Consider the following 25,719-nt stretch of genomic DNA (forward strand, 5'->3'; position numbering starts at 1 on the left):
AGCCTTGTTCTCTGCCTCTGTCGCTGCCTCCTTCCCTCGCTCATGGGGCGTGGGGGGCGGAGTAACTTAGCAGGCAGTGCCCGGCTGGGTGGGGGCCTTTGTTCATCTACTGGCCGGCAGACACTTCCTGGGGGCCTGTGTGGCCCATGTGGGTGGTCGCCGGGGCAGGAAGCCTCCTTCTAGAAAGCCCAGGTCAGCTGGTGCTCGGCCAGCAGGGTATGGGAGTTGGGGGCAGGGGGCAAGTTCTGGGTGCTCAGAAAAGAGGGCAGCTTGCTTCCAAGCAGAGAGTTGGAGATGGGAGCAGGTAGGTGAGGCTTTGAAGGATGAGTAGGAGTTTGCGGGTGGAGCAGGACCCGGTGATCATGCCATCCCGGGACATAGTGTGGACGTCCGGTGCGGGGGAGCATGGGCTGTCTGAAGAGGAGTGGGCCCTGGATGCCGGGTGACTGGCAGGACAGCCCGTTAGGACAGACTTGTCTGCTCTGCTGAGGAGCTGGGCGGTGACGTGGGCAGTAGGGAGCCACTTTTTACCCAGGGAGAGGTGGGAGCTGGCGAGGAGAGAAAGGATCTGCACGGGTCCCCAGGCTCACACTCAACCAGAGATCCTGGCCACCGCCCCCACACAGGAGCCCGGGAGGACAGAGGCACCCCCTGCCCTGAGCCACACAGCCACCCAGGGAACCGCCCCTGCCCCCAACTTCAGCGAAGGACCTGAGGGCCATGCCCACGTGGATGGCAGGGGCCCGGATCTAGCCTAATGCCCCTTCTTCTAGAAGCTTCCCTGATGCCCCATTCTGCGCTGTGCTAAGTCACTTCAGTCGTGTCCGACGCTCTGAGACTCTACGAACTGTAGCCCGCCAGGCTCCTCTGTCCGTGGGATCCTGCAGGCAAGAATACTGGAGCGGGTTGCCATGCCCTCCTCCAGGGGATATTCCCGACCCAGGGATCGAGCCCGCGTCTCTTACGTCTCCTGCATTGGCAGGCAGATTACATATCCCCTCCTAAATTCCCTCAGACCCCACACCCTGTTCTTGCGTTCTCAGTCCTGGTCATGACTTTGAATGTGGGACTGGACCATGAGCCCTGGGAGGGCAGAGGGCAAAGGTCAAGCGGCCAAAGACAGCCTCCCCTCGAGGGCCCCCCTGCGTGCAGGCGAGGTGCCAGGCGCTTCATTCTCAGTGGCCCTGAGGGCAAGGCCACACGCCCACCTTACGGATGAGGAAACCGTGGCTTCGGGACGTGAAGAGGCACTGGATGGGGCCAGAGCAGGGAGCCCGCCCTCCGTGGGCCTGGGGCGGCCCCCACTCGGGAGGAGGTTGTTGGTGGGAGGGTTGTTGCAGTCGTGATCCCCGTGGGGGCCCCAGCCGAGCCTCAAGGTACAGAGGGGGCCTCTCCTGCATCCCCGTGGGGGGGAGGTGCTCGGGGAGACTGGTGTCTGCTCCCCGTGTTTCTGAGTTCTGCTTCTGTTTCTTAGGTTCCTCCCTCCATCTTTCTCTCTCTGCTCCCCACCCCGAGCGTCTCTCTGCCCCCTGCTGCCTCCCCCCTTCTTTCCTCTGTTTTCTCTCTCTCTGACTCTCTTGCTTTCCTCCCTCCTCGTCCTCTTTTCCTGGGTATGTGTGTCCCTCTGTCTGCCCGTCAGTCTCTTCTCCACTCCTGTCTGAGTCCTCCCGCCTCTCAGTCCTCCCGCCTCTCTCCGTCCTCCCGCCTCCCCGTCCTCCCACCTCTCCCCTTCCTCCTGCCTCCCAGTCCTCCCACCTCTCAGTCCTCCCACCTCCCAGTCCTCCCGCCACAGTCCTCCCGCCTCCCAGTCCTTCCAACTAGCTGTGCCTGCCTCCTAGTCCTCCCACCTCCCAGTCCTCCCACCTCTCCCCTTCCTCCTGCCTCCCAATCTTTCTGCCTCCCAGTCCTCCCACCTCTCTGTCCTCCTGCCTCCCAGTCCTCCCACCTCCCAGTCCTCCCACCCAGCTGTGCCCGCCTCCCAGTCCTCCTGCCTCACCATCCTCCCGCCTCCGCGTCCTCCCGCCTCTCCGTCCTCCTACTTCTCCGTCCTCCTGCATCTCCCCTTCCTCCCGCCTCCCCGTCCTCCCGCCTCCCCGTCCTCCCGCCTCCCCGTCCTCCCGCCTCTCCGTCCTCCCGCCTCCCCATCCTCCTGCTTCTCCGTCCTCCTGCATCTCCCCTTCCTCCCACCTCTCCGTCCTCCTGCCTCCTCGTCCTCCCGCCTTCCCCCTTCCTCCCCGGCACGTCCAGCCCTGTCCGAGCAGGGCCTGCTCAGAGGCCAGGTGTGTCTCTCGGCCCCTTTGTCCATCACCCTCCGCTTCTGTTCCCTCTGCCACAGGGCACGTCTCTGCTGGGCTTCTTGGTTCAGCTTCTGTAGTGTGACCTCTTTGAGGCCCCGAGGGTCACAGGTCATCGGCCGGCCCGCGGTCTTCTCCAGACCAGTTCAGCCAGGCGTATCAGCCTCAGGGGCCTCAGGGTGGGCGGGCCCGGAGTGGGGGCCCCCCAAGAGTCAGCCGCAGCCCACGGCAGCGTCACGTAATTATGACATGAAAGTCCACGATTTACTCTGTGTGTTGGCAAACAGCGGCCAGCTGCTAATGCAATCCTTTCTTTTAATGGATTCTTGAATTCAAATGATATGTAATTAAGCATAATTAGCCGCGTACCCATCTCGGCTTGTACCGTATGCTGCGTGGGCCCGCCTAGGATCTCATTAGGAAGCATCTTCTTTCATGGGCCAATTTCTTGTTCCCCCTCGGGGTAGAGTTGGTTCGACTGGATAGTGAACCTGACCTGGGGGCTGGCGAAGGTCCGAGGCGGGCAGTCCTGGGGCAGCTGCCCCGGTGAGGATCGGGGATGAAGACTCAGGGCGGGTGTTTGCCGAGAGAGGTTCTGCTCTGCTTTGAGGATGCCCTGCCTGCCCCCCATCGCGGTGGAGAGAAAGGTCAGGGATCTGACCTTGGGGGTCGCACAAAGAGGGCACACAGGGTGTCAGCACCTGGGCGGGCATGGCCTGAAGACATCCCCCTCCCCCGACAGCCTCCTCCTGGGTCAGGGCTGGGCACCCCACCGCGAGCCGGGCCTTGAGGCCGCCCTCTGCCGAGGGAAACCCATAAGGGCGCTTCCGTGCGGGGCAGAGCTGCAGCCTCACGCACGTCAGCCGAGCACTTGGCCAGCCCAGGGGTCAGCAGGGCCGGGGACAGCCCCACAGTTCCTGCCTCCCTGCCACCCCCACCCTCCAGCCCCCCACTGCGATGCTGCCCCCACCCACCCACCAAACTCACTGTCTTCCCTGTACCTCGCCACTCTGCCGCGGGCTCTGAGCAATCTGCCCACAGGAGGGGCTCAGGGTCCGGGTGGAGGGAGGCCTGGGTACTTCTGAGTGGGGGCAGCTGGGACTGGGGCGTGGGGAGGACGGAGACTGCACCGGCCAAGGCCAGCCTGGCCTGATGGGATGTGCAGAAGGGCCTGGAAGCCTCCCGAGGGTGAGGCCAGGCCTGTGCTGGATACTGGGAAGGCAGTGGCCGCAGAGGGTCACCCCGGGGTTACTGACCAGCTAACCCACCATCCTGCCCTCCAGGCCCAGCGACGAGCACCATCCGGAAGTCAAGGCTGATGGATACGTGGACAACCTCGCGGAGGCCGTGGACCTGCTGCTGCAGCACGCGGACAAGTGACGGGCCTTCTGGGAGGGCCCCGCCTCCTGCCACCCAGGGTGCTGCCTCGGCTCTGGACGGGCAGGCGAGAGGGTGCCAGCCAGGCAGTTCTGGGCCCCTGAGCCACCAGCCCCTCCTCTGTCTCCCTCTCCCGACCCTCTTCTCCCCTCGCCCTCCCCCGACACATCTCCTAGCCTCCTGCGGGGAGTTTGATCCCCACTGATGGCCCGTCCCCTATCTGTCCCTCTGGAAGTCGAGAGGTGGGTAGACTTATTGAATGCTCACACCCACCCTCTCCCCATTCACACCACGTCCTTTAAATGTGCTACCTGATTGGACTCGGGCGTTTGCCCACTGTCTTTTAGTGAACAGTCCCTGCGCTTTAGGGAGGCGCCTGGAGGAAGCGGGGTCTCCCGAGCACTGTCCTTGCAGGCAGAGTGGAGCCAGCCTCCCCAGTGGCTCCGGCCCCCACCCAGTGTCAGAGTGGGCGTTCAGCGCTCCCCGCGCACCTCCCAAACCATGCAGCCCCCCTCCCCATCCCATCACCTCTGGAGCCACAATGGAGTGGCTCCCAGGGCCACTCTGCCGTCCTTCAGCGCGAGAACTCTAACCTCTGGACGCCAGGTTGCGGGTGGAGGGTACCTTCTGGAGTCTTAACTCTGTAGACTTGTCACCCCCAGGAAATTAATGGTGAAATAAACTCTGCCCTGACCTGCAGTGACTCAGGCTCTAACTGCTTGGGGCTGGGGGGACTGGCCCTGATCCCACCCTGAACTTGAACCCCTATATGTCAGAGGGCCAGCGCCCTGAGACATCTTGCCTGCCTCAAGCCCTTCATTCAGCAGAGGGGGGACACTGAGGCCCCATGGGGACCAGGTGGAAGGGGCAAGTGTGGGCCTCCACTCAGGGTGGTGAGCTGCAGGCTTTCCGAATTCACCCACTGCCCAGGTTTCAGGTTGCAGAATCAGTCAGCAGGACGGATAACTTGATTGCTCTGTTTCTCCCCAAATCCATCCAGAAGCCACTGACAAATTTTGGGAGACTTTTCATAAAAGAACTCATGAATTCTCCAGAACAGGACTCCCATTAAACAAAGGCAGGTGATGATAAAAATGCTCTGCCTGAATCCGAGTCCCCTGGCCTGTTAAATCAGGATTAGAAAGAAAGATGGTGCTGGGTCTTCTCATGGAAATGAGAGGCCACTGTTCAGGCTGGTGGTGTTGGCTTGTGAGGGAGGTGGGGCGTTTGGCTTATTAGCTGGGAAATATGCAGATGCCCTGCCCCTGGAGGGGGTCCCCTAATTCCAGCTCTTTAGGCGATGACCTGGGGGCCGTAGGCAGGCACAAGGTGGCTGCGATTCACCGGGGCTCGGAGGGTGACTCTGAGGGAGCAGGCCCGCAGCCTCCCGTTCGGCTTGTTCGCTTTTTTCATCTTGCCCTTTTTCATGGGCCACCCTTGCCCGCTGTCCTTGGCAGGGGCCTGCAGCCAGGGTAATGGGGTGCTGGAGGAAGGTGGCTGGTGGCTCCCGCTTTGCAAGCCGCTGCCCAGGAGTGGGACGTAGAGGGTGTCAGAGGGATAGCAGCCGCAGACCCCGGCTTTGGGCAGAGAACATACCACCCCCCACCCCAAGCTGTGGGTTCAGCGAAGCGGACACTGTCACCTACCCCTTTTACAGGTAAGGAAACTGAGGCAGATTCTTTACCGGCTGAGCCACTAGGGAAGTCCAAGACCCTGATGCTGGAAAAGATTGAGGGCAGGAGGAGAAGGGACAACAGAGGATGAGATGGTTGGATGGCATCACCGACTCAATGGACTTGAGTTTGAGTAAACTCTGGGAGTTGGAGATGGACAGGGAGGCCTGGCGTGCTGCAGTCCATGGGGTCGCAAAGAGTCGGACACGACTGAGTGAACTGAAGAGACGGTAAAGAATCTGCCTGCAATGCGGGAGACCCAAGTTCCATCCCTGGGTCAGGAAGATCCCCTGGAGTCAGAAATGGCAACCCACTCCAGTATTCTTGCCTGGAGAATACCATGGATAGAGGAGCCTGGAGGGCTACAGTCCATGGGGTCGCAAACAGTCGGACACAACTGAGCAATTAACACATAAGATGATAAAAGCAACATGTGTCATTGTAGGAACATCAACAGAAAAGTTCAGACAGGAACCAGAGCCTCTCAGAGCCCGACCACTGTTAACATTAGGGTGCTTTTCCTTCCACCCTGCTCCACGTGAAGATAAATGTTTGAACAGTTGGGATCGCACCGTACGTGGAGGGTGGTCCTAGGGTTTTTTTTGGGTGTTGATTCTCTCACTTAAGCCCCAGGAGTGTTAGAAGCCCTGTCTGCATGAGAGGAGGCTGCTCAGAGGCAACCTACATCCTGGTGGCCCACGGATGGTGCCCCTGTTGGCCGCGGGTGGCCCTCTGCGGGGCCAGACCCAACAACAGGGCATTTGAGCTGCATGCCCTGGAGCTTGTGCTTAAGGCGGCATCCCCCACCGCCCCCACCCCCGGGGAGGCTCCATGGGGGGCGCTGAGCTGGGATATGCTGCAACCAGACTCTAGCCCTGCCACAGACGTGGCCTGAGCTGGGCAGGTAAGGAGCTCTTAGGGCCATAGGTCCGTCCAGGGCCACTCTGGGGGAGCCTCCTCTGCCAGTCATGGGGGGCATGAGGCAGGGTCCCTGGGCTTCTGGCCGTGGGGCTACAAAGCTGCCAGGGGAGGACATGGGCTCCTCCCACCCCCAGCCTCAGCCTTGCCTCACCTGCTTTGTGAACTGCACGTTCATGGGCCTGTTTGAAAAAGGAAGAGCTGCTAAACAGAAAACAAGGAGAGTCTGAGTGGGGTGCTCTGGTGGCTCATTCCCAGGGTGGGGGGCGTTCTTAGGACCTAATAGATCTCTAGGCATAGCCGCTGCAGCCAGAGGACGTGGGCCAACTCTGGCTTCTCAGAAGTTACACAAGCCTCTGTAAGCCTGAACTCAAGGCTGCAGGCATCATGGTCTCCTGAGCCCGGTGAGCAAAGGGTCAGTGACTTGGGGCCAGGCACAGGAGCCCACTCTGGGCTGAGCTGTGTGCACTGCTGACCCCCTGGCACGAGCAGTGCAGATCTGAGCTGTGCGTCCTCTGCGGGGCAGGGAGGGCCCGGCCTGCACCGCCTCCCAGGGTACCCTCGTGGGCAGGGGGCCCTGTACCCAGCAGGACTTCCAGGCCAGGCCCCTTCCAGCGTCCGGGCTGCATGGCCTGGCCTGGGTGCTGCTGGGGGCTGAGCTGACATGCTCACGACGGCCCTGTGACAAGCAGGGGTCCCTCACTGCTCCTGACTTGGGGATTAAAGCGGGTGGGGCGTCCCTGGCTCCTGGCTGGAGTGAGGAGCAGGGGTCCACCCGGAACACACACATATTCTAGTAACTGCCCCGAACTGGGGTGGGGGGTGGGGCCCAGGATCGCAGCTGTGGCCGTGGCCAGCCCTCCCGACACAGTTGCTCACAGCCTCCTGCACTGGAGGCTTTTGAGAGCGTTGAGATGTCAGCTTTCCCCCACTTTACAGACCTGACCCTGGGGCTCAGAGGGGACAGAAAGGCCCCAGGCTCTGCCTGTGCCAGTCCAGAGCAGAGGCGCGACCCTCCGACCCGTCACCACCCCGCCAACAGAAAGCACAAAGCCGGCTCCCAACAGCTGGGTACTGAACCAGGAAGCTTTATTTACACAGTAAAAGTAACAAGCAGATTCCTGAGACTAGAGCGGCCCTAGTGCAAGACAGCTGTGGCCTGCGCAGAGGGCAGCCTGCGGTGGGTGGCGATGGGGGCAGACCCAGCACCGTCCCCGAACTGCGCTTCGCCTGGTCAGGGGCCAGGCCCGACGTGGCACGTGTTCCGGCCACCACGCTTCCTGAAGCTCCAGGGCGCCGACGGGTGCTGCTGGGAAAGCGCACGTGACCCTGGAGACAGCCAACCCGCGGGCACCTGCCCCTGGGACGTGGGCCCCTGGACGTGGGCCCCCACACTGGGACACAATTTCTTTGCCAAAGAGACTATGCTAGAAGGTCGGGCTATTCTAGCTAGGTATAAGATCTCTGCTGCGGTCTGGGGGGTTTTTTTTTGTTTTGTTTTTTTTATTAAATCTTTTTCTCTTCTTTTCTCTTTAAAGACGCGCCAGTGGGAGGGGTCCGGCCACCCGTGAGGCTGCAGCAAGCGGCGGCACCATCGCCTACACAAAGGTGCTGGCCCTGGCCGGGTTGCTGCTCCCAGAGCTGGGATGTGGGTACCACCAGACGCGGTCATTGTGCAGATGACCCGCCTCCAGGCCAGGGCACATGAGACTTGAGCCTGTGGCAGCGCGTCTGTCCAGCGCGTGGGTTGGAGGCTCGAGCAGCGCCAGCCAGAACGTGGGGAGACGCACAGGCCGCCCCCATCCCCCACCTTGTTCTGGGGCCCCCTGTGGACGATGGGTTCGTTTGCTTTCTAAGGTGGACTTTTCATTTTATTTTAAAATTTCTTTCGGCATATACAAATTCACAAAACTTTTCCTGCTACAAAAATTTTGTTGAAAAGTAAGGCTTTCTGAGAGTGAAAATCCGCACGAGCTCTCCAGGGGCCTGGGAGTCGTGTCTGCCCGCGGGCTCTGCATGGCCCTGGCCTCCACAGTGAGTAAGGCAAGAGGGTTTGCGGTAATGTAAACGCTGAGGCTGCCGCCCCGACGCCCGGCCTGGCCCTGACGGGCAGCGGCCCTTGTTAGTCCGGTGGCTTTAGCGGGGGTCGTCCCGGCAGGAAGGCCCCCCCCCCCACACCCTGCAAATGCACGACCCTGCTCTTGTCCTTCCGGGCCCCCAGGGCAGGCGGACAGCCTGGCACAGCCCTCCCTCCTGGCTCTGAATTTCCTCGATTCCCCCTTACAGGCAGGAGTTCATGGGCTGCACAAGGCAGGGTCCTGGCAGAAGTGAGGTTTGGGGCCGGGGAGGTGGCACCAGCCGGCCTGCTGCCCCTCCTAGGGACAGTCCCCCACCCCGCACCCCAGGATGGTCAGAACCAGTCTCCCTTCAAGACCAGGAGTCCTGTTGCCAGGAGAGCAGAGCCCAGAGACTGGCCTCGGGCGGCACCTCCTACAGACAGATGGGAGTTGCTCTCTTCGATGGGAAGATGGACATGAAGCCACCCCACAGCTGCCTCTTTCTCTGAGGGGTCACTGGTCATCCTCTCCCCTCCTTGCTGCTGTCGTGGGCTTGGGCAGGGAGCATCTGTGGGGGCAGGTTTGGCCAAGAGAGGCCTGAGAAGGCTGGGAAGGGCTAAACCCTGCTCCGGGCTGTGAGCCCTTCTGCCATGCGGGTCCCGGGACCAGCCCACAGGGAGATGGGGTGAGTGGGGCCACGGCTCATCCTTCCCTGCCACCAGGCCTGAGAAGGGGTGGGGGTGGCTGGCAGGGTCCGAGGGGGCCACATACATGTACTACAGCCCTGCAATACCTACCACCACATGCCTCCCCTCCCAGCCTGGAGGAAGGGCATCCGGGGGAAGGACTGCTGTTCAGGATACATGCCCGCTGTGGCCACTCTTGGTGTGGGTCAGGTGTCATGCCTCCCACCCAGGCTCCCTGAGGCCAGGAGGTGCCAGCACGTCCTCTCCCGTCCACGCACCTGCTGCTGGACGCCTCGGGGTCCCCTGGATAGGCTCAAAGACGACGAGCTGCCTGGTCTGGCTCCCCAGGGGAGCTGTCCCTTTGGCGGGACCTACTCAGTGCCCAGACACCCGCAATGCTCTACAACCTGCGGCTTCTGACACCATCTCGGGAGGGGGGGCGGGGGATGGAGTTGGGGTTTTCTGCAAGCATCTTAAACAACTGATTTTTAAGAAGAGCCAACTCTAAATGAGAACTTGAGCCACCACACATCAGATGTCCAGAAGTAAAGGTTTAACTCAAGTTTTCCCAAACCTGGTCTCTCTTCAGCGGAAAGAGAAAGAACCGTGTGCCCTCAGCCCCTGCAAGCCCTGAGGGTTCTGCCGCCAGGAGAAGGTGAGCGGGACCAAAGGGACCCCCGGAGTGCCTCTGTTGTGTGGCAGCGGACTGCAGGGGAAGGCGTGGATGGACTGAGCCTTGTGGGAAAAGGAGCCACTCTGTTCATAAGGTGACCCCACTGCTGCTGTCTGTGGGAGATGCCGAGCTGCTGAAAGCCGGATTCCGGGGGAGCCAGAGCCCGCGGGGTGCGTCTGCAAAGTGGGGCTGGAGAGGAGTGGACCAGGAGGGAAGCCTCAAGGGGTCGGGGCTCCTCGTGGACCGGGGTGGGTGCTCTGCTGGGGCGCTGGGAGCCAAGGAGGGCGTGTGGGCACCCCACTCTGTGCTTGTGGTTGGGGCGGCAGCAGGGAGGCAACACCCCCGAAACCCCTCCAACCAATGAGGCTGTGCTTGGTAGATGGCCAGGCTCAGAGCGGCCGGCAGGCACCCTCTGGCCCCGGAACTGTGCAGGGCCTGCGTGTGCGCACCTGCACAGGACCCTTGTCCCTGAGGCCGCCCTCCTCTGGGGACGTCTCTCCACTCACCGGAGTCCACTGAGCTCATTGCTCAGTGGCAGGGCAGGCGTGGACAGCGGCTGCCAGCTGCCGACCCTGCCAACTTCAGCCTCCCCCGGGAGCAGCCAAGAGCCCAGGGCTGGGACCTCCACACCATGGGAGGGGCTCACAGCTCTGCCACCTCTGCCCCACTGGACAGGCCTCTAATGAGCAACCCCCACCGAGGTGTTCCCTGGACCCCGGGAGTTCACCCAGCAGGCATGGCCCCATCGCCCGCACCAGGAATTAAGGCCGAACGGTTCTGGTGTTAACGACCGAGGAAGCCTCCCCCGCCTTCCCGAGCCTGAGCGGAAGACCTGGGAGAGAAGGCACGGAATACACTCGAGGGGAGGAGGGCGCCGCAGGGCCGGCCCCCGCCTGAACCTGAGAGCGGGAGGGCGGGCAGGCCCGTGACGCCAGAGCGCAGACCTCAGGCAGAAACCCCGGGCCTGCGCAGATGCCGAGAGACTGCCCAGCGGGCAAGGCTGGGGCGCCGTGCCCATCGATGTGCCACAAGTGAAGGGGGTGCGAGAGACCGAGGCCGAGAAGCTTCCATCCCGGCCCCCGCGGTTCCGTGGGCTGCCATGCTGGTGAAAGGCTGAGATGCTGCACTGCGGGGCGGGGAGTGGGGCAGCCCGGACCCCCGCAGGCAGGACAGCGTCTCGGGGAGGCGGTGGGCTCGCTCCTGGGCGGGCCCTGACGCCTGCCTCCCAGGAAGCTCGGATCAGGCTGGGGGTGGGGCTCCCTGGAGGGCCCACCGCTGCACCCGGGGATGGGCAGGAGGAGGCCCGTCGATTCGAACGCCCCCTCCTGCCCCCTGCCCCGGGCCAGGGCCCGCGGCCCCTCAGTTGTTCTCTATCTGCTCGATGTCCAGCTCGCCGTCCAGGGAACAGGGGCTGCTGCGGGCCCCGCGGTCCCGCCAGGCTGTGCCCGGCTCCTCGCAGCATGGCTCCTCCCGGCAGGCCAGCGGGTCGTCCAGGGAGGAGGGCAGAGGCTCGGGGACCGGGGTCCCGGCGGGCGTCCTGCCCCCTGCGCTGGGGGCCGAGAGCAGGGCGGCCCAGGACCTGGTGCTGCCAATGTGCAGGGCGAAGGGGCTGTGGGCGCTCCGGTCCTCCATCCCCGTGTTCAGGCAGCTGAGACTGCTGAAGGTCTGACAGTTCTGTGGGGGAGACAGACACAGGTCACTCGGGGTCACAGTCCTGCAGAATCCAAGGACTGAACACCCCACCCGGCCCGGCCGAGACCCCTGGGGGGCCGCCTGGTGGTGGGCCCACCAGGCGATGGAAGGCCCTCCCCAACATGGGCAAGGACAAGGTGCTGCTGGTAACTCACGGAGAGCTACCCCTGGTCAGTGAAGACCGTGTTAATCAGGAGACACAAAATGCAGTTCAGTGAGTGAGTGGAGTCGCTCAGTCGTGTCCGATTCTTTGAGATCCCATGGACTGTAGCCCACCAAGCTCCTCCGTCCATGGGATTTTACAGGCAAGAATACTGGAGTGGGTTGCCATTTCCTCCTCCAGGAGATCTCCCCGACCTGGGGATAGAATCCGGGCCTCCCGCATAGTAGGCAGATGCTTTACTGTCGTGAGCCACCAGGGAATTCTCAAAGTGCAGTTATTCATCTACAAACTGGCAAAGAGCACAAACTTCCTAACATCCAGTTCTGGGGTGGTGGTGGGATGGTGGTGCTGCAGTAGGGAGTGTGGGGGGCAGGCTCAGAGGCCTTCAGCACAACCTTCCTGAAAAACCAGAGTGGCAGTTTCACCTCTAGGATTTGTATCGCAAGGAAACAGTTTGGACACAGCGACACAAATGTGCCTCGTCACACCGTTTCACTGAAAAGAAGGGACTGACCAAATTCCCCGTGAGGCTGGTTCCGTAAAGCGTGTCTTTTTGGGCCGAGGGAGGCTCTTGAGCTGTTGGAAGAACCCGGCAGGAGTGGGTCCACTGACGCAGAGGGAGACGCTGCCAGGCGGCGCTGGCACACAGAGGGGGCGCGGGGGGCACGCCGCCCTCTCGCCGTGGCGGGGACGGGACATGGGCCGGGAGGGTGGGATTGACATTCACATGGGGCACGTGGCGGTCACCCAGGGGGCCGGTTCCACACGGGGCCCTGGGCTCCAAGGCCCTCGGGTGGTGGATGTTGCAGCCCCGCTGGGGGCAGGGTCGGGCTCACAGCTGGGGGTCACGGGCAGACCTCCCCCCAGCCACCCTTGGGCCTCAGCAGCCTCCTCTGTGAGAGGAGGTCCCTAACTGTCCTGCAGGGCCATCTGAGGCCCCAGCAAGAGCCAAGAGCTCTGTGCCCACCAAGCTCTGCCTCTGCGTGTGGCCGGCCTGGAGGAGGCAGCTTCGGGCCCGCCCGAGGCAAGCACAGCTTGGATGCGACCCAACCCACTCACAAGAGGGGGCAGCCGGCACCACATACAAGTGGGTTCAGCTACATGCCTGCTTTCACAGCTGAGCATGAGACCCGGACAGGACCAGAGGCAACCCAGCCCCTTCCTGGGGACGAGACAGAAAGGGAGGTGCATCGGAGGCAGCAGTGGGGGGGGAACCCGGGCTTTGGGAGGTGGGGGGCGTGGGGAGCACCGCCCGCCAGCAGATGCCGAGGTCACAAGCCCGTCTCCGAGGGCCCTGGCCCATTCGCAGGCAGCAGTGTTCGTGTGTCGCTTTGAAATAAAGACGACCACCGGCTGTCACGGCGCACGAGCTGCTGAAGCAGGCTGGGCAAACGGAAAAGAAGAGGCACTCTCTTTGGAGGAAGGTGGTGGGCCCGCTGTGCGCACTCACCTTGCTCCCGCCCGCGCCGCGGAGCAACCTGTTCTGGTGGGTCTGCTTGCCCTGGGATCTTTTGATTAACTGAGAAAGGCAGGCTGGGGGGTGCGGGGGGGTTGAGGAGAGAAGAGCCAGGCCACCCATTAGACCTGTGATGCTGGCCCTGACCACGGCAGGAGCCAGCCTAGGGGTACAGTGCCCCTGCTGGGCCGCGTGGGGCTCAGAGGGCCCTAGTCCTCACCGGGCACGTTTGCTCTGCTGCTGGGAGACAGCTCCTTGTGCAAAACGGCCCCCGAGATCCTTCATGTCCCCGGGGTCAGAACACAGACCTGGGGAGAAGCCCCAGCTGGGAGGCCCCTGAGGCCTCTCCACCTCCCAGCCACCCTCTGGACGGGCCCAGACAGCCAGGACAAGAGGAGAACCAGGTGGGGGCAGGAGAAGGGAGGGAAGCCGGCCCAGCCCAGGCAGGGACACCGGGCCCAACTCCGCAGGGAGGCCCAGGAGAGCCAGATCTAGCCCCCCCGTGCGGCCGGACGGTCTCTCATCCTGTGGACGTGGCGGAGTGGAGGCGTGGCGGTGAGTGGCCATGTGAGTCCCATTATAGACAATGGCGTCCGCTGTGAGCCCGGTGTGCTGTGAGTGGGTCACAGGTGAGGCTGAGATCCTGGGGCTCGCAGCCCTGGGGGAACGGCCACGACACTCGCTTCTGTGTGCAGGACCTCCGCGGGCCTCCCTGCTTCCTGGGAGCTGTACCACGAGAGCAGGGTCTTCCGGAACTCCTCCCGAGCGTCCTGCCTGCCGAGCAGCCAGACCCCAGGTACTGAGGAAGGTGCAGGAGGCGGGGGTGGGGGTGGAGATGGGGGGGGAGATGGGGTGGGGGGTGCCTGACTTCACAGCAGCGGTGACGGCGCGTCTGGGCACGAATCGTGCTCCCCAGCAGCAGGGTGCTGGGGACCCTGGTTTGCTGCGGTCTTTCTGAGGTGCAGCTTCTGCCTCGAGCATGCGCAGGATAGGACTGAGGTCAGAGAGGCTGTGGTTACAGCCCTAGGCTCTGCCACACACAGGCCTGACGACTTCAGACAAGACCCTCCAACCTCTGGGCCAAACGAGGGGTGGACCAAGGGCACGCGAGCTACCTGCCCCCCCACCCCCACCCGCTGTCCCGGCTGTCTGGAATAACTGGCTCCTTTCTGCTTTGAGGCAGGACAAGAAGCTGCAAGGTTTGGTTGGTGACTGTTGTCACAGCAAACCCCGGGATGCCCCGACCCCACCCTCTGAAAGTCCTCAAAGGCACCTCCTCCTTGGCCACAGAGCCAGTGTCAGCTTGAAAACACTGTTGACAAAATTCAGCTGTTGCAGCCACGGTGAAAACCTAGACCCCTCTGCAGAGCGTCCCAGCCGGTGGCATGCCCCATCTGCCGGGGAGGAATGTGACCATCACAATAGGGCAGTTATGTGTCCTGCCCAGGCTCCAACCCAGCAGAGCCTGTCCTATGCCAACATCCAGGGCGTGGTGCTGCACCTACCAGGCTGTGGACGCCGGGTCCCACCCAGCCTCCCCTGGCAGCTCACGCTCCCCGAGATCTCAGCGCCCAAGGAAGAGTGCTGCACGGGCCTGCTGGAGGCCTGGGCGCCCCTCTGAGGAAAGCGGCAAAGCCGAGGACACGTTCAAAGCACCGTGTGAACACATCATTCCAGCGTGAAGTGGTTGCTCGGGGACACACAGACCCCCTACGCCAAACTCTGTTCTCTTGAAGCCCAGCCCTGGGGCAGTAGGCTGGGCCGCCTACTTAGGCACAAGCCTGCCTAGGTAACAAAACTCCAGAGAGAACCATCCATGTGGCCTTAGGCTAGAGGCTGGAGACATTCGTCAGCACGCCAGTCCAAGAGTCTGGAGTGACTTTGGAGTGGAGCCCCAGAAAGTCAAGCTGCTTCCATCAGATCTGCCGTATCTTGGGTCTATCCAGCCGTGTTGCAGCCCACCCACCCAGCCAGTCTCCCCAGGGCTCTGCAGTCAGGAGCAAGGGCCCCCTTCTCTGGTGCGGATCTTTGCTGGTATCCTCTAGGGAACTCCAGGCAGCCTTCACTGCAGGCAGAGGCCCACCAGACCTGGGTGGCGGAGAGCACCCCAAGGCGCTTCCAGCCATACCCAGCCCCAAGTGCCCATCCTGCCAAGGGGCGAAGAGGTCACAGCCCCTCGCCAGCTCAGGGCAACTCCTCCTTGAGCTGCCGGCTGAAAACCAAACCCCCCATCCCTTGGGAGACTCACCCGAACTCAACAGATGCCCAATCTCCCTGCACACGCCTCCTCCCCCCCCCCCCCCACCGCCGCCCCGCCCAGCCGAGCCTCAGGCCTGAGCCCCATCCTGTCCCCAGGGACCGGGGCTTCCTGTGCCAGCCTGCAGCAGTGTGGGCCCAAGGGCAAGGCGGACCATGGGGGCGCAGTGCCCTGAGAAGGACCGGCTATTTCCCTCCCTCCCATCTTCCTGGGCCCCAACTTGCCCTTGAACCCCTGGAACCAGGAAGGCCTCAGGTACACATGGCCCAAAGGAGGAGCAGCAGATGGGGTCAGAGAACCCGGACCCGACTCTGGAGTTGCCTCGTTTGCTCCAGAAATGGAACAGTCCTTGCCAGCCTGACCACTGCCATTGCAAGGGTCCTCCCAGAAAAGGGGTGCAAAGGGGGGCTGCTGGCATCCCCCCGACCATGGAAGCTGGCTTCCAAGTGCTGACATGCTGGCCGGCACAGGCCCCCTGGGCCCATCCTCCCGAGGCAGCCCCCCCGGGCCAGTGACGGGCTGACACGGGTCCCAGAGCAGCCCCAGGCCGGGTGTGGGGGCGTGGGGGGATTGGGGCGTCCAACCCCAGATGCTCTTCACACGGTGGTGCTCCCTGAGGTCGGGCTGAGGCCGGCCTGGCTGCTTCCTGCACTTCCTACAGGTTCCTCCCAGGAGCTGCCAGGTCTCCGGGACCAGATTCTGCGCTCTAGCCCTGCTTCCATGGGATCAACCTCAGACAGGAGATGGAAGCGCTCTGCTCTCCACAGCTCACCCACAGCGCCGTTCTTTCCGAACAGGCGTGCTCTGAGGCGGCCCATCAGGTCCACGTGTTGGGATCAGCCTGCCTCGCGATCTCCGGGGAGCAGCGGCCATGGGGAGGGCACCTCTCCTTGGGTCAGCCCACGTCCTCACCCCGGGCCCAGGTAAAACGTCCTCTCTGCACCGTGCCGGGACAGGACCCAGGTCCCCCAAGGCACATGGGTGCCTCCCCCTTTTCGGACAGCAGGGTGTCAGAGCGCCCCGACTTCCCTCTTCCGCACCAGCCTTCCAGTCTGGCACGTTGGCTTTTTCCTTATGCCAGCTCCTCCTGGTCATCTAATTTCCTGGCTCTCTTTGTGTGACTGATTTTGAGGGGACCACCTCGAAAACAGGGGCATCCCAACAAGCCTGACCATCCGGTCAGTTCGGCCAGACCAGGTCCCCGCCCGGCCGGGGATCCTGGAGCCTCGGGGGCCCCTTCTGCTGAAGCAGCTGGGCTTGGGCGCTGGCAGACTCCGGGCACTTCCTCCCCAAACAGACGCCTTCTCGAGAGCAGAATCTCCAAGTGTCGGGAAAACACCAGGCTGTGAGGATGGCTAGCGGCCTGGAAATTTTCTGAGTCTCATTTATGGTGGAGGCTGGCATAGAGACAACTGAGGCGGTGGTGAGGCATGCGGTTTCCTGGGGTGGTGCTGTTTTGTTTTTTTAATTATCTCAGATAAGAGAAAAAAAAAAGACACTGGCTTACTTGGGGCCTATCTTTAATCCATCTTTGGTAAATCTGAATTTTGCATGAAGGCTAGACTGTCACTCACAGGAAGCCCCGGAGCCCGACAGGTCAGGTGGTGGGGCTGCCCCGGGTCAGAGCTATAGGTCTGGCTGGAGGTGGCCGAGGGCAGTGGATGCGGCCAGCCCCTCACTTGGGGCGTCTCATCTCTGGGCTCAGGATGCAGAGCCCAGCACCACTTCCTGCTCATCGGGCCCAGTCTGTCCCTGTCACACGCTCACCTACGGGACCCCCACAAGAGGCAGCCCCCTCGAGCCCGGACTGCTCCCCTGCCCTTGGGAACACAGGAAACGCCGACCATGCACTCCAGAGAGGGAGGCCAGGTCACCGAGGTCTGAGAGCGGAGAATGAAGCTGCCTGCAGGGGGAAGGAGCTAGGCCCCAGGGAGCACCATGGATTCAGCCCTGGACACTCCAAAGTTCTTCCCAGACCACAGGCTCTAGAATTGGGCAGCCGGGGACGGGCAGAGACTATCTGTGGGGGTACATGGACAGCCGTGGCAGTTACTGGGAAGCCCTGCCTTCCTGGGTCATGTCCCCAGCTCCTCCTCTGCAGAGGCCACGAAACGTCTCCTGAGCACCCAAGCCCCACAGGCTCCTCTTTTGTCCACTAGAGCCCAGTCTGCGTCGTCCCTGCAGGAGCCAGCCTGAGCCCGCTGGACCCTGCTGGGCCCCCATGGCCCTGACTCGCACCCCACCACCTGGCTTGGGGCCCAGGTCACGGAACGTGCGAGAGCAGCCTGGTGGGGTGGGAAGGAAGGACCCCACTGGGTTGGCCCCTGGGAGCTCAGCTTGTGCATCCACGTGGCCCGGAGGTCATGTCCTCCAAGCGGTGGCCAGCCCTGCAGGGTCTGGAGCCCCACACAGGAGCCCCACCCCCTGAACGCCGTTCCTTTTTATTTATTTACTTATTTGGCTTCCCTGGGTTATGGCACACAGGATCTTCAATCTTCACTGTGTTATGTGGGATCTAGTTCCCTGACCAGGAATTGAACCCGGGCCCCCGCACTGGGAGCTCAGAGTCTTAGCCACTGGACCACCAGGGAAGTCCGATGAACACCGTTTCTGCACCAGGTCCCGGGGTCGGGGGCAGGGGCAGCAGATGGACTGCCTGGACACAGAGGTGTGGACGCTGATGCCAAGTGGCCGGCATGCTCACAACTGGGAAACAAAACATTCTGTTTCTGCGGCATGTGTTCTGGCCAGCACACATTCAGGACAGGACTTGTGAAACCACCTCGCTCTCAGCTTGGCGTGGAGAGGATTCTTCGCCTGACAAAAGTCAAGAGATCTTTCCAAAGCACACAGGACGCTGGCGGGGGGCCGAGGTCAGCGTGCGGCCAGGACGCTCGGGGACACATGGGGACTCCAGGGGCAGCTTCCGCCCCGGACTCGGGGGGCGTTGAAGGTGGGTCCAAAGCCCAGAGCCGACGGTGGGCCCCCGGGTTCCGTGCCGCTGCTGGGAGTTGGGCGCCCCCCACGGCCACACCAACGCACAGGGCGATGGGACTGTGGAGCGCTGGGGCTGGCTTAACCCCGCTCCACGAGCTCCACGTCTGCCCCCTCCCATCTCAAGAGAGGCTGGTTCTTAAGTTTTTAAACGGAAAATTAAAACAGGTGAGAATAATCAGGAAGCCTCAGTGAATAACAATTAGGCGAGACCAGTCCCACCAGTTCCGATATTGGCTCCCAGAGAAAGGCAAGGCTTTCTGGGAAAATGAGCAGATCACCAATCAGTCGAGCAGCCTCACCTGCAGATTCGGAGGACTGAGGCTGAGAGAGGGGAAGAGACGAGCCCCAGGTGGTACCGCACCCAAGAGTCACAGAACTGTCTGGAGGGCTAATTACATCGAGACCATGCAGGAGGCCAAGGAGGCGCTTGGCAAACCGTGATCTCCCCCGTCCCTCCTCCGCCCACCACGCTGAGTTCAGGCTGAGGGAGGGGCATGGCTCTGTGTGGAGAGCAATGCATGACCAAGGCATCAGGGGTCAGCGCTGCATGGCCCAGGGGTCAGGGGTCAGCACTGCATGGCCCAGGGGTCAGGGGTCAGCGCTGCACGGCCCAGCGGTCAGAGGGCTCGGCTTTGGGAGCAGAACCTATAATACAGACGGTCAAACCCACTGTCCTTTTTCACCAAAACATGCTCTCAGAATTCTGCAAGAGGACATGGCAGTTACACAAAAGGTAAAATCCCTAGGAATAAAAATGTAAGAATTGGCAAGAGAGATAGGAAAAAAACTTCATAGAACATAAGAGTGGACTTGAACAAACAGACATCCTGTCTTGTGGACAGGAAGACTCGACCTCAAAAAGGTGTGAATTCTCCCCAAGTTACTTCATAAATCTAACACAATCTCAACCGGCAATGTCAACAGCAGTCCTCGACGCCCCCTCCAATCTCAAAGCAAGCAGATTCTCAAGTTTTTAACTGAAAAATAAACAGGTGAGGATGATCAGGAAGCTTCTGTGAAGAACACTTAGGAGCGCCTCGTCCTGGGCTGTGCTTAATCACTCAGCGGTGTCCGACTCTTTGCCACCCCATGGACCGTAGCCTGCCAGGCTCCTCTGTCCATGGGATTCTCCAGGCCAGAATACTGGAGTGGGTAGCCTATCCCTTCTCCAGGCAATCTTCCTGACCCAGGGATTCAACCGAGGTCTCCTGCATTGCAGGTGGATTCTTTACCAGCTGAGCTACCAGGGAAACCCTGAGACTAGTCCTACCAGATGCTAAAACATACGGCAGAGCCTCAATAATTAGGAGTATATTACTACGTGAGGACACACAGAGACTAATGAAATAATGTTCTGAAATAGCCCCAGGTTAGCATGTCATAAAGATGGAATCTCAAGGCAGAGAGGAAAAGATGGAATTTTCAATAGCGGGTATTGAGACCAATGGGTAGACATATTAAAAAGAGAAAAAAAGGTTGGCTCCATATTCAGACTATATACAGGATGAACTCCACAGAGACCAAATATTGCAATATAAAACCATAAAAACACTAAAAGGAAATACAGGAGAATTCTTTTATAGTCTTGGGATAGAAAGGCCTTTCTAAAATCCAAAATTCAGAGCCATAAAATAAATAATAAATTTGATAAAAAAGTATACATGTCAAAAAATGCCAAAAGCACTGGTGGGAACATAAGATTGTGTACCCGCTTTGGAACAGAGACTGGCAGCTTCTCAAAATGTTAAAACACAGAGTTAACAGGACACAGTAATTCCACCCCAGGTATACAGCCAAGAGAAATGAAAACATATGCCCGTACAAAAACGCGCACATCAGTGTTCACAGCAGTGTTATTCATAATATCCAAAAAGAGGAAACCGCCCCAAAGTCCATCAATTAGCAGCTGGATAAATAAGATGTGGTAGGGGTATTTTTCGGCCACAAAAACGACCGAAGTACCGACACAAGCTGCAGCATGGACGATCTTTGAAATCACCACGTTGCTCGGTCAAAGAAACCAGTCAACGAGAGACAGCATTATTGTATGATCCCATTTATATGAGAGACCCAGAACAGGCAGATCCAGGAAGACGGAAAGCGGATTAGTGGGTGGCTGAGGGCGAACAGTGACTGCCGATGGGTATGAGGTTTTTTTGGGGGGGAGTGATGAAGCTATTCTAAAACTGACCGTGGTGATGGCTGTACCGATCTGTGAGCCCACGGAAAACCACCAAGACTGTTCGCTTTAAACGGGTTAACGGTATAATGTGGATTCTATCCCAATAAAGCTGCTAAAGAATGTCAAAAGACAAAGAACAAATCAGAAGCAAACATTTGCAGTTCACAGCACATGCAAAACTAACCTCTCTAACGGACAATTGGGGCTTTCCCTGGTGGCTCAAGATGGTAAAGAATCTGCCTGCAATGCAGAAAACCCAGGTTTGATCCCTGGGTTGGGACGATCCCCTGGAGAAGGAGATGGCAACCCACTCCAGTATTCCTGCCTGGAGAATCTCATGGACAGAGGAGCCTGGTGGGCTACAGTCCAGGGCGTTGCAAAGAGTTGGGCATGACTGAAGTGACTAACATACTTCTGTACACTCAAGAAAAAGAGCAACACCTCCATTTTCTTTTAAGGGCACATGAATATAGTGGAGGACACATGAGTGACCTTTATAGGATGCTCAACTGACTAGAAACTAAAATGACACAGAGAAACCACTTTTCACCGCTCTGGTTGGCAAAACCCACGTGTGAGCAGGATCTGTTGGGGCGGCAGCGGGGAAACGGACCACCTGCTGCATCCGTCGGGGAGCGCGGCCCCCTCGGCGTCACCTGGGCAACAGGCTCCCGGACGAGGATGCACCCACAGAGGACACACCTGCACACGTCTGAAAGGACCCGAGCAATGCTGAGAAGGCTGCTCGCGGCCCCGGGGGTCCGCAGCCAGGGTCTGGGAAAAAGAAAGTGGACCAGAGCCACACAACAGACCCTCCTGTGCTGGAAAAAGGCAGCCAACAGTTGGGCTCTGACTCAGAAACACTTCCAGGGTCTATGATTTAAGACAGCGAGGTGCAGAAGGCTAGATGTTAGCCTGCTGTCTTCCGTACAAGAAAGGAGAATGAAACAAGAACGCTATTATTTGCTGGTACTTGCATAAAGGAATTCTGGAAGGATCACAAGAAACAATCAAGGCGTTAACCTGAGGCCACGGGGGATGGGAGCAAGACTTCCCCTGTGTATTGTTTTAATTTCTGAACATGTGAAAATGCCATCAAAAAACAAAATATGTGTGTGCTTATTTTAAGAGGAAGGGACACTCTAAATTAGGAATGAAGAAAAAGGATGACTCACAGGCCAAAAAAAATCTTACTGAAATGGTCACTCTGATTTTAAAAAAAAAAAAAGACCCTCCCCACGGGCTGCAACAATCTCCAGTTTCTCCACCAAAGTTCTTTTTGATTTTCCTTCTCTCTTATTGGCAGGAACAAGGCTTATGCATTACCAAAAAATGGTACTTTGTGCAGATGAAAAAAAAAACAAACCCATACAGGGTTCCTACACTTAATAATCACCAAATTAAATCTGAGTTTCTCACAAGCTCAAGACGGGAACACACCAGGAAGGCCGCCCCTTGAGTGGCAAACAGCCCACACATGTGCCAGCCATCTGCACGTGGGCGGTCAGCCATGCGGGCCTTTTCCCGGGGCTGGTAGGCGCGCTCACAGACGCAGGCTGGGGGAACCCGTTGGAAAATATCTCGTTGTTCTAGAGCTTTGCAGGGCTCCCCGCCCGCCTGGAGGTGGGGGCTGGCCTGGGGGGCTCCTCTCGCTCTGTGGGAGAACACTCCCCGGCTTTGTGGGTGACCTCAGGCCGCGGCTGGGGCAGCTTTGTGCCCCAAGCCCAGCTTTCCCCGGACAAGGCCTGTCTCAGCCTGCGCCAGCCTTGTCCAAACGGGCCAGTGCCGGCCATTCAGAGTGGCTGCCCGGCCCCGCCCTGAGGCAGGGCGGGAAGGAAGCTGCTTGTCCATCAGAAGTGGTTCGAGGGCAGGAGCCCCCTGGGGTCCGCGACAGCCTGGGTCCCCAGGGAGGGTTAGGACACACGCTGAGGATGGACGTGTGGGCCAGGGGTCCGGAGCTGCGGCGCGTGTGAACACGGAACCCCCCCGACTCCTCCCCCCCGCCACCTGTCGTCGTATTTCCACACCTGGCAAAGAGATGAGAAGCACAGATTAAGTTCAAAGTGTCTGATTCGGTTGGATTTCCTTTCTGTTTGGTGGGGGAGAGGGGAGGCTCTCTTCGAGATCTCCTCCTCAACAATAAAATATAAATCATAAAGAAAGGCAGGCAAACCCTGCGGAAACACAACTGGCTGGTTTATCTGCTCCAACAGGCCTCGGCATGGAAAACTCCAGAAGTGAGCCGCCCCCATGCCCTCTACAGACTGGACCAAGCGCACCCCTCCCACTGGAAGGACCCCTAGAGGATGCCCTGGGCTCACACTCCCGCCCTCTCTGGTTTGGTTCTGCCCCCCTTCCAAGCTCTGCAGCTCCAGGCCCCTGGCTCCCAACTTCAGGAAGGACGGTGTCCGAGCAGGGCCCAGAGGCCACCTGTATAGCCAGGATCCATCCCACACCACGGGCTCCGGCGGTGTCCGCACTGACACCAACAGCCCTGGAGGAAGACTGGACTTCACGGCAACGGCCGCGTGGCACTGACTCCCAGCTAACGGGCCCAGGCCAGAGGGCCGCGGGGGAGAAAGAAACGCACGCCCCGTGTCTGCTGTCTGTTCCCGAGGCCAAATATTGGAAAATCCAAAAAAAACTTGCTACCGCCGGGCTGAACTCCAGGCAAACCTGAGGCCAAGGGAGCCTACGCCGACCACCTTAGGGTCGTCCCAGTACCCCTCAATTCCAGGGAGCCAGGACCCCAGCTGGTCCCAGACACCACCATTCATTCGCCGCGCACTCAGCGCCCGCAGATGTCGCCAGGCTGGGCGGGCAGGCTCGGGGAATGGGGTGGCTGCAGGCCCCAGGGAGGGGGTCTGTCCCCGCTGACCGGACCACCCACTCGGCACCCTGGTCTGCCCACGTCCCTGAGCTGGGCACAGCAGGGCTGCTGGGAAGAGGTCCCAGAAGGCCAGGAGACAGTGTCTGATTGCCTTCGCTTCTAACGGCATCAGGTGAGCGTTCCCCAGCCAAGCCCAGAGGGGCACCCCACGGGCCACAGAGCTGGCCGTGTCACAAGCCACAAGGCCCACTCCCTTGCTCTGTGACCAGGTCTAAGATTAGGGTCCAAGAGCAATGGTTCCCCTCCGCTCCTGGAGGCACTGTGCCTGAGGGACGGTGAGCCCCACCTGGGGCGTCAAACACAGGCTCCGGGTGCAGCGCCAGCCTGCAGAAGGCGGGAGACGACGGGCAAGCCCCAAGGGCTATGTGGCGTCCAGGACGCCCCGAGGGGTGTGGACACCTGGCTCCAGCCTGTTGCACACCGGGCATGTCCCGGGGAGGTCCTGGGCCCGTGTCCACAACGAGGGAGGCGCTGGTCCTGCGTGAGCCTGGCTCCCCTGCCCCGCCCATTCAGGCTAACAGTATGCACTAAGCTCTCCGGGGAGGGGGGTGACCCCCACCTCAGTCAGGATCACTCTGCTGGAGAAACCTCTCTCTCCCCTCCCTGCCCCCACCAAAGGCCTCGTGGAGCCACCCGGTCCCCACCCACGGGCTGGCAGGCAGCGTTCTCGGAGCGGGGGGGGAGGGGAGGGCTCAGCCAGGGAACAAGTCTGCTCACTGCAAGGGAACGAGGGCAGAGGCTGAATGGAGGGCTCAGAAGGGGCACCCACGTGCGGCGGATTCCCGCCTCGGCCTTGGCCGACTGCTGTTCCCCAAGGGCCTCCTTGTACAACCTGAGTTGCTCTTCCCCATTTGCAAAATGGAGAAATACAGCTGCCCGTGTGGGGCGGTAACGGGGCTCAAGTGAGATCAGCACAGGGCCTGGCTCAGCGGGACCCCCCCCCCACCTCTTCGTGGTACCCAAGCGCAGCAGGACAGGGGGGCAGAGGGCCGGCCCTGGCCCCGGGGCTCGGGCAGGCGCGGCGGACGGACAGTCGTACAGCTGCCTCCATCCTGCCCGGCAGTGATCGGGAGAGCAGAGCTCCCAGGAGTGCTGGGAAACGCGAGGCCGCGTGGGCCCGTCCCTGATACCGGGGCCCCGCGGGGGCGAGGGCAGGCAGAGGCCAGTGGGGCTCGGCCAGCGTGTCCCAGCATGCCCGGGGCAGGGCAGGTGTCCACGGACATGCCCGCTGGCGGCGGTTACGGCAGGACATTCCTGGGCACATTCCGCCCCTGTGGGCCTGGCCGCCCCCGCCCGCCCCCTGCGGAGCCCAGGCTGAGTGGCGGGACGCTGTGTGGGCCCTGGTACTCCCGAGCCCCGGAGGCCCTGCTAGAGGACCTCCTATCCTGGGGACTTGTCTCACAGGCAGACAGGACGCTTAGTTACGGGGAGGGTCGGGCAGAGGCTCACCCCGGGCTCTTGCCCACCAGGCACTTTTCCTGGGATGGCCTTTATTCTCACCCGTGTAAGTCACGTCTCTCTGGTCATATCCATCACTGCAGCAGGGTAGGGCCGGCGTGTCGGGGGCGGGGGGGACCTGAGCACCAGGATGGGAGCCCAGCACACGGCCAGGAGCCCTGGAGTCCCAGCTCCGCCCCAGTGCCCCGGGGTGAGCTACGGTCTCACCCCCTTGGGAGCCCAACGCCAACCGCGTGGAAGACCCAGCTCAGGGCCCCAGTGAACTGACAGAACACACTCCCCGCTTAGAGGCCCGACTGCAGGCTAGGGAAGGGCTGGCCAGGGCGGGTCCCTGTCTCTCTGCTTTTCCCAGGGCCACACCTCAATACAACTGTGAATGTCCCCATGGGCTTATTTTCTTCCTTTTCTATTTTTTCCCTTTTGTTCATCACTGTTTCATCGTTGGACGGGACATGCAAATTCAGCACTGGCATCCCAAAGCATCCCAAAGCCCTCAGTGTCCAAGCGAACACATCTGAGGGGGACACGGGGTGAACCTCTTGTTCCATCATCTCAGCATCTAACCCCCAGAGGCGGCTCGGCCAGCACTTTCACGCACAGGTGGAGAGATCCAGGGGACCCGTGCTGGGCCAGGTTCACCCCTAGCTCTGTCTGCACCCGTGCCCATCACCCCTGCACCTCACGGCCGCCAGAGATGCCTGAATCGGCAGAGGAAACCCACCCCGATTTCTACCCTACAGGCACCCCCGGCCAGTCTCGCCTACTACGGTAAAGATTTCCAACCACGACGGCCGAAGACCCTTATGACCATGAGTCCTCTGCGATGGCCCCCCGAGGAATGTGCAGGGCTTGGAGCAGCCCTAAATCACTCTCCAATCCAGATGCTCCTTCACATAAAGAGAGCCGACCCACGAGGCTGAGCTACCGTAAATTCCACCCGTCATCC

At 60.8% G+C, this 25,719-nt stretch overlaps 2 protein-coding genes across 3 annotated transcripts in view; one reads left to right on the forward strand and one right to left on the reverse strand.

The window, feature by feature from the left end:
• Positions 1 to 4,370, forward strand: part of LHPP (phospholysine phosphohistidine inorganic pyrophosphate phosphatase) — a 120,028-nt gene extending 115,658 nt beyond the window's left edge. For both annotated transcript variants that reach the window (XM_065920149.1, XM_065920150.1), the window contains one exon: positions 3,578 to 4,370. In XM_065920149.1, coding sequence (XP_065776221.1) covers positions 3,578 to 3,674 — 97 coding nt within the window. In that variant the 3' untranslated portion in view covers positions 3,675 to 4,370. The remainder of the gene's footprint in view (positions 1 to 3,577) is intronic.
• Positions 4,371 to 7,330: 2,960 nt separating this feature from the next.
• FAM53B (family with sequence similarity 53 member B) overlaps positions 7,331 to 25,719 on the reverse strand; it is a 111,968-nt gene continuing 93,579 nt past the window's right edge. Inside the window, exon 5 of the mRNA XM_065923504.1 lies at positions 7,331 to 11,352. Coding sequence (XP_065779576.1) covers positions 11,038 to 11,352 — 315 coding nt within the window. The 3' untranslated portion in view covers positions 7,331 to 11,037. The remainder of the gene's footprint in view (positions 11,353 to 25,719) is intronic.

Source organism: Muntiacus reevesi, chromosome 2 (genome assembly GCF_963930625.1).
Source record: "Muntiacus reevesi chromosome 2, mMunRee1.1, whole genome shotgun sequence".
Lineage (NCBI taxonomy): Eukaryota > Metazoa > Chordata > Mammalia > Artiodactyla > Cervidae > Muntiacus > Muntiacus reevesi.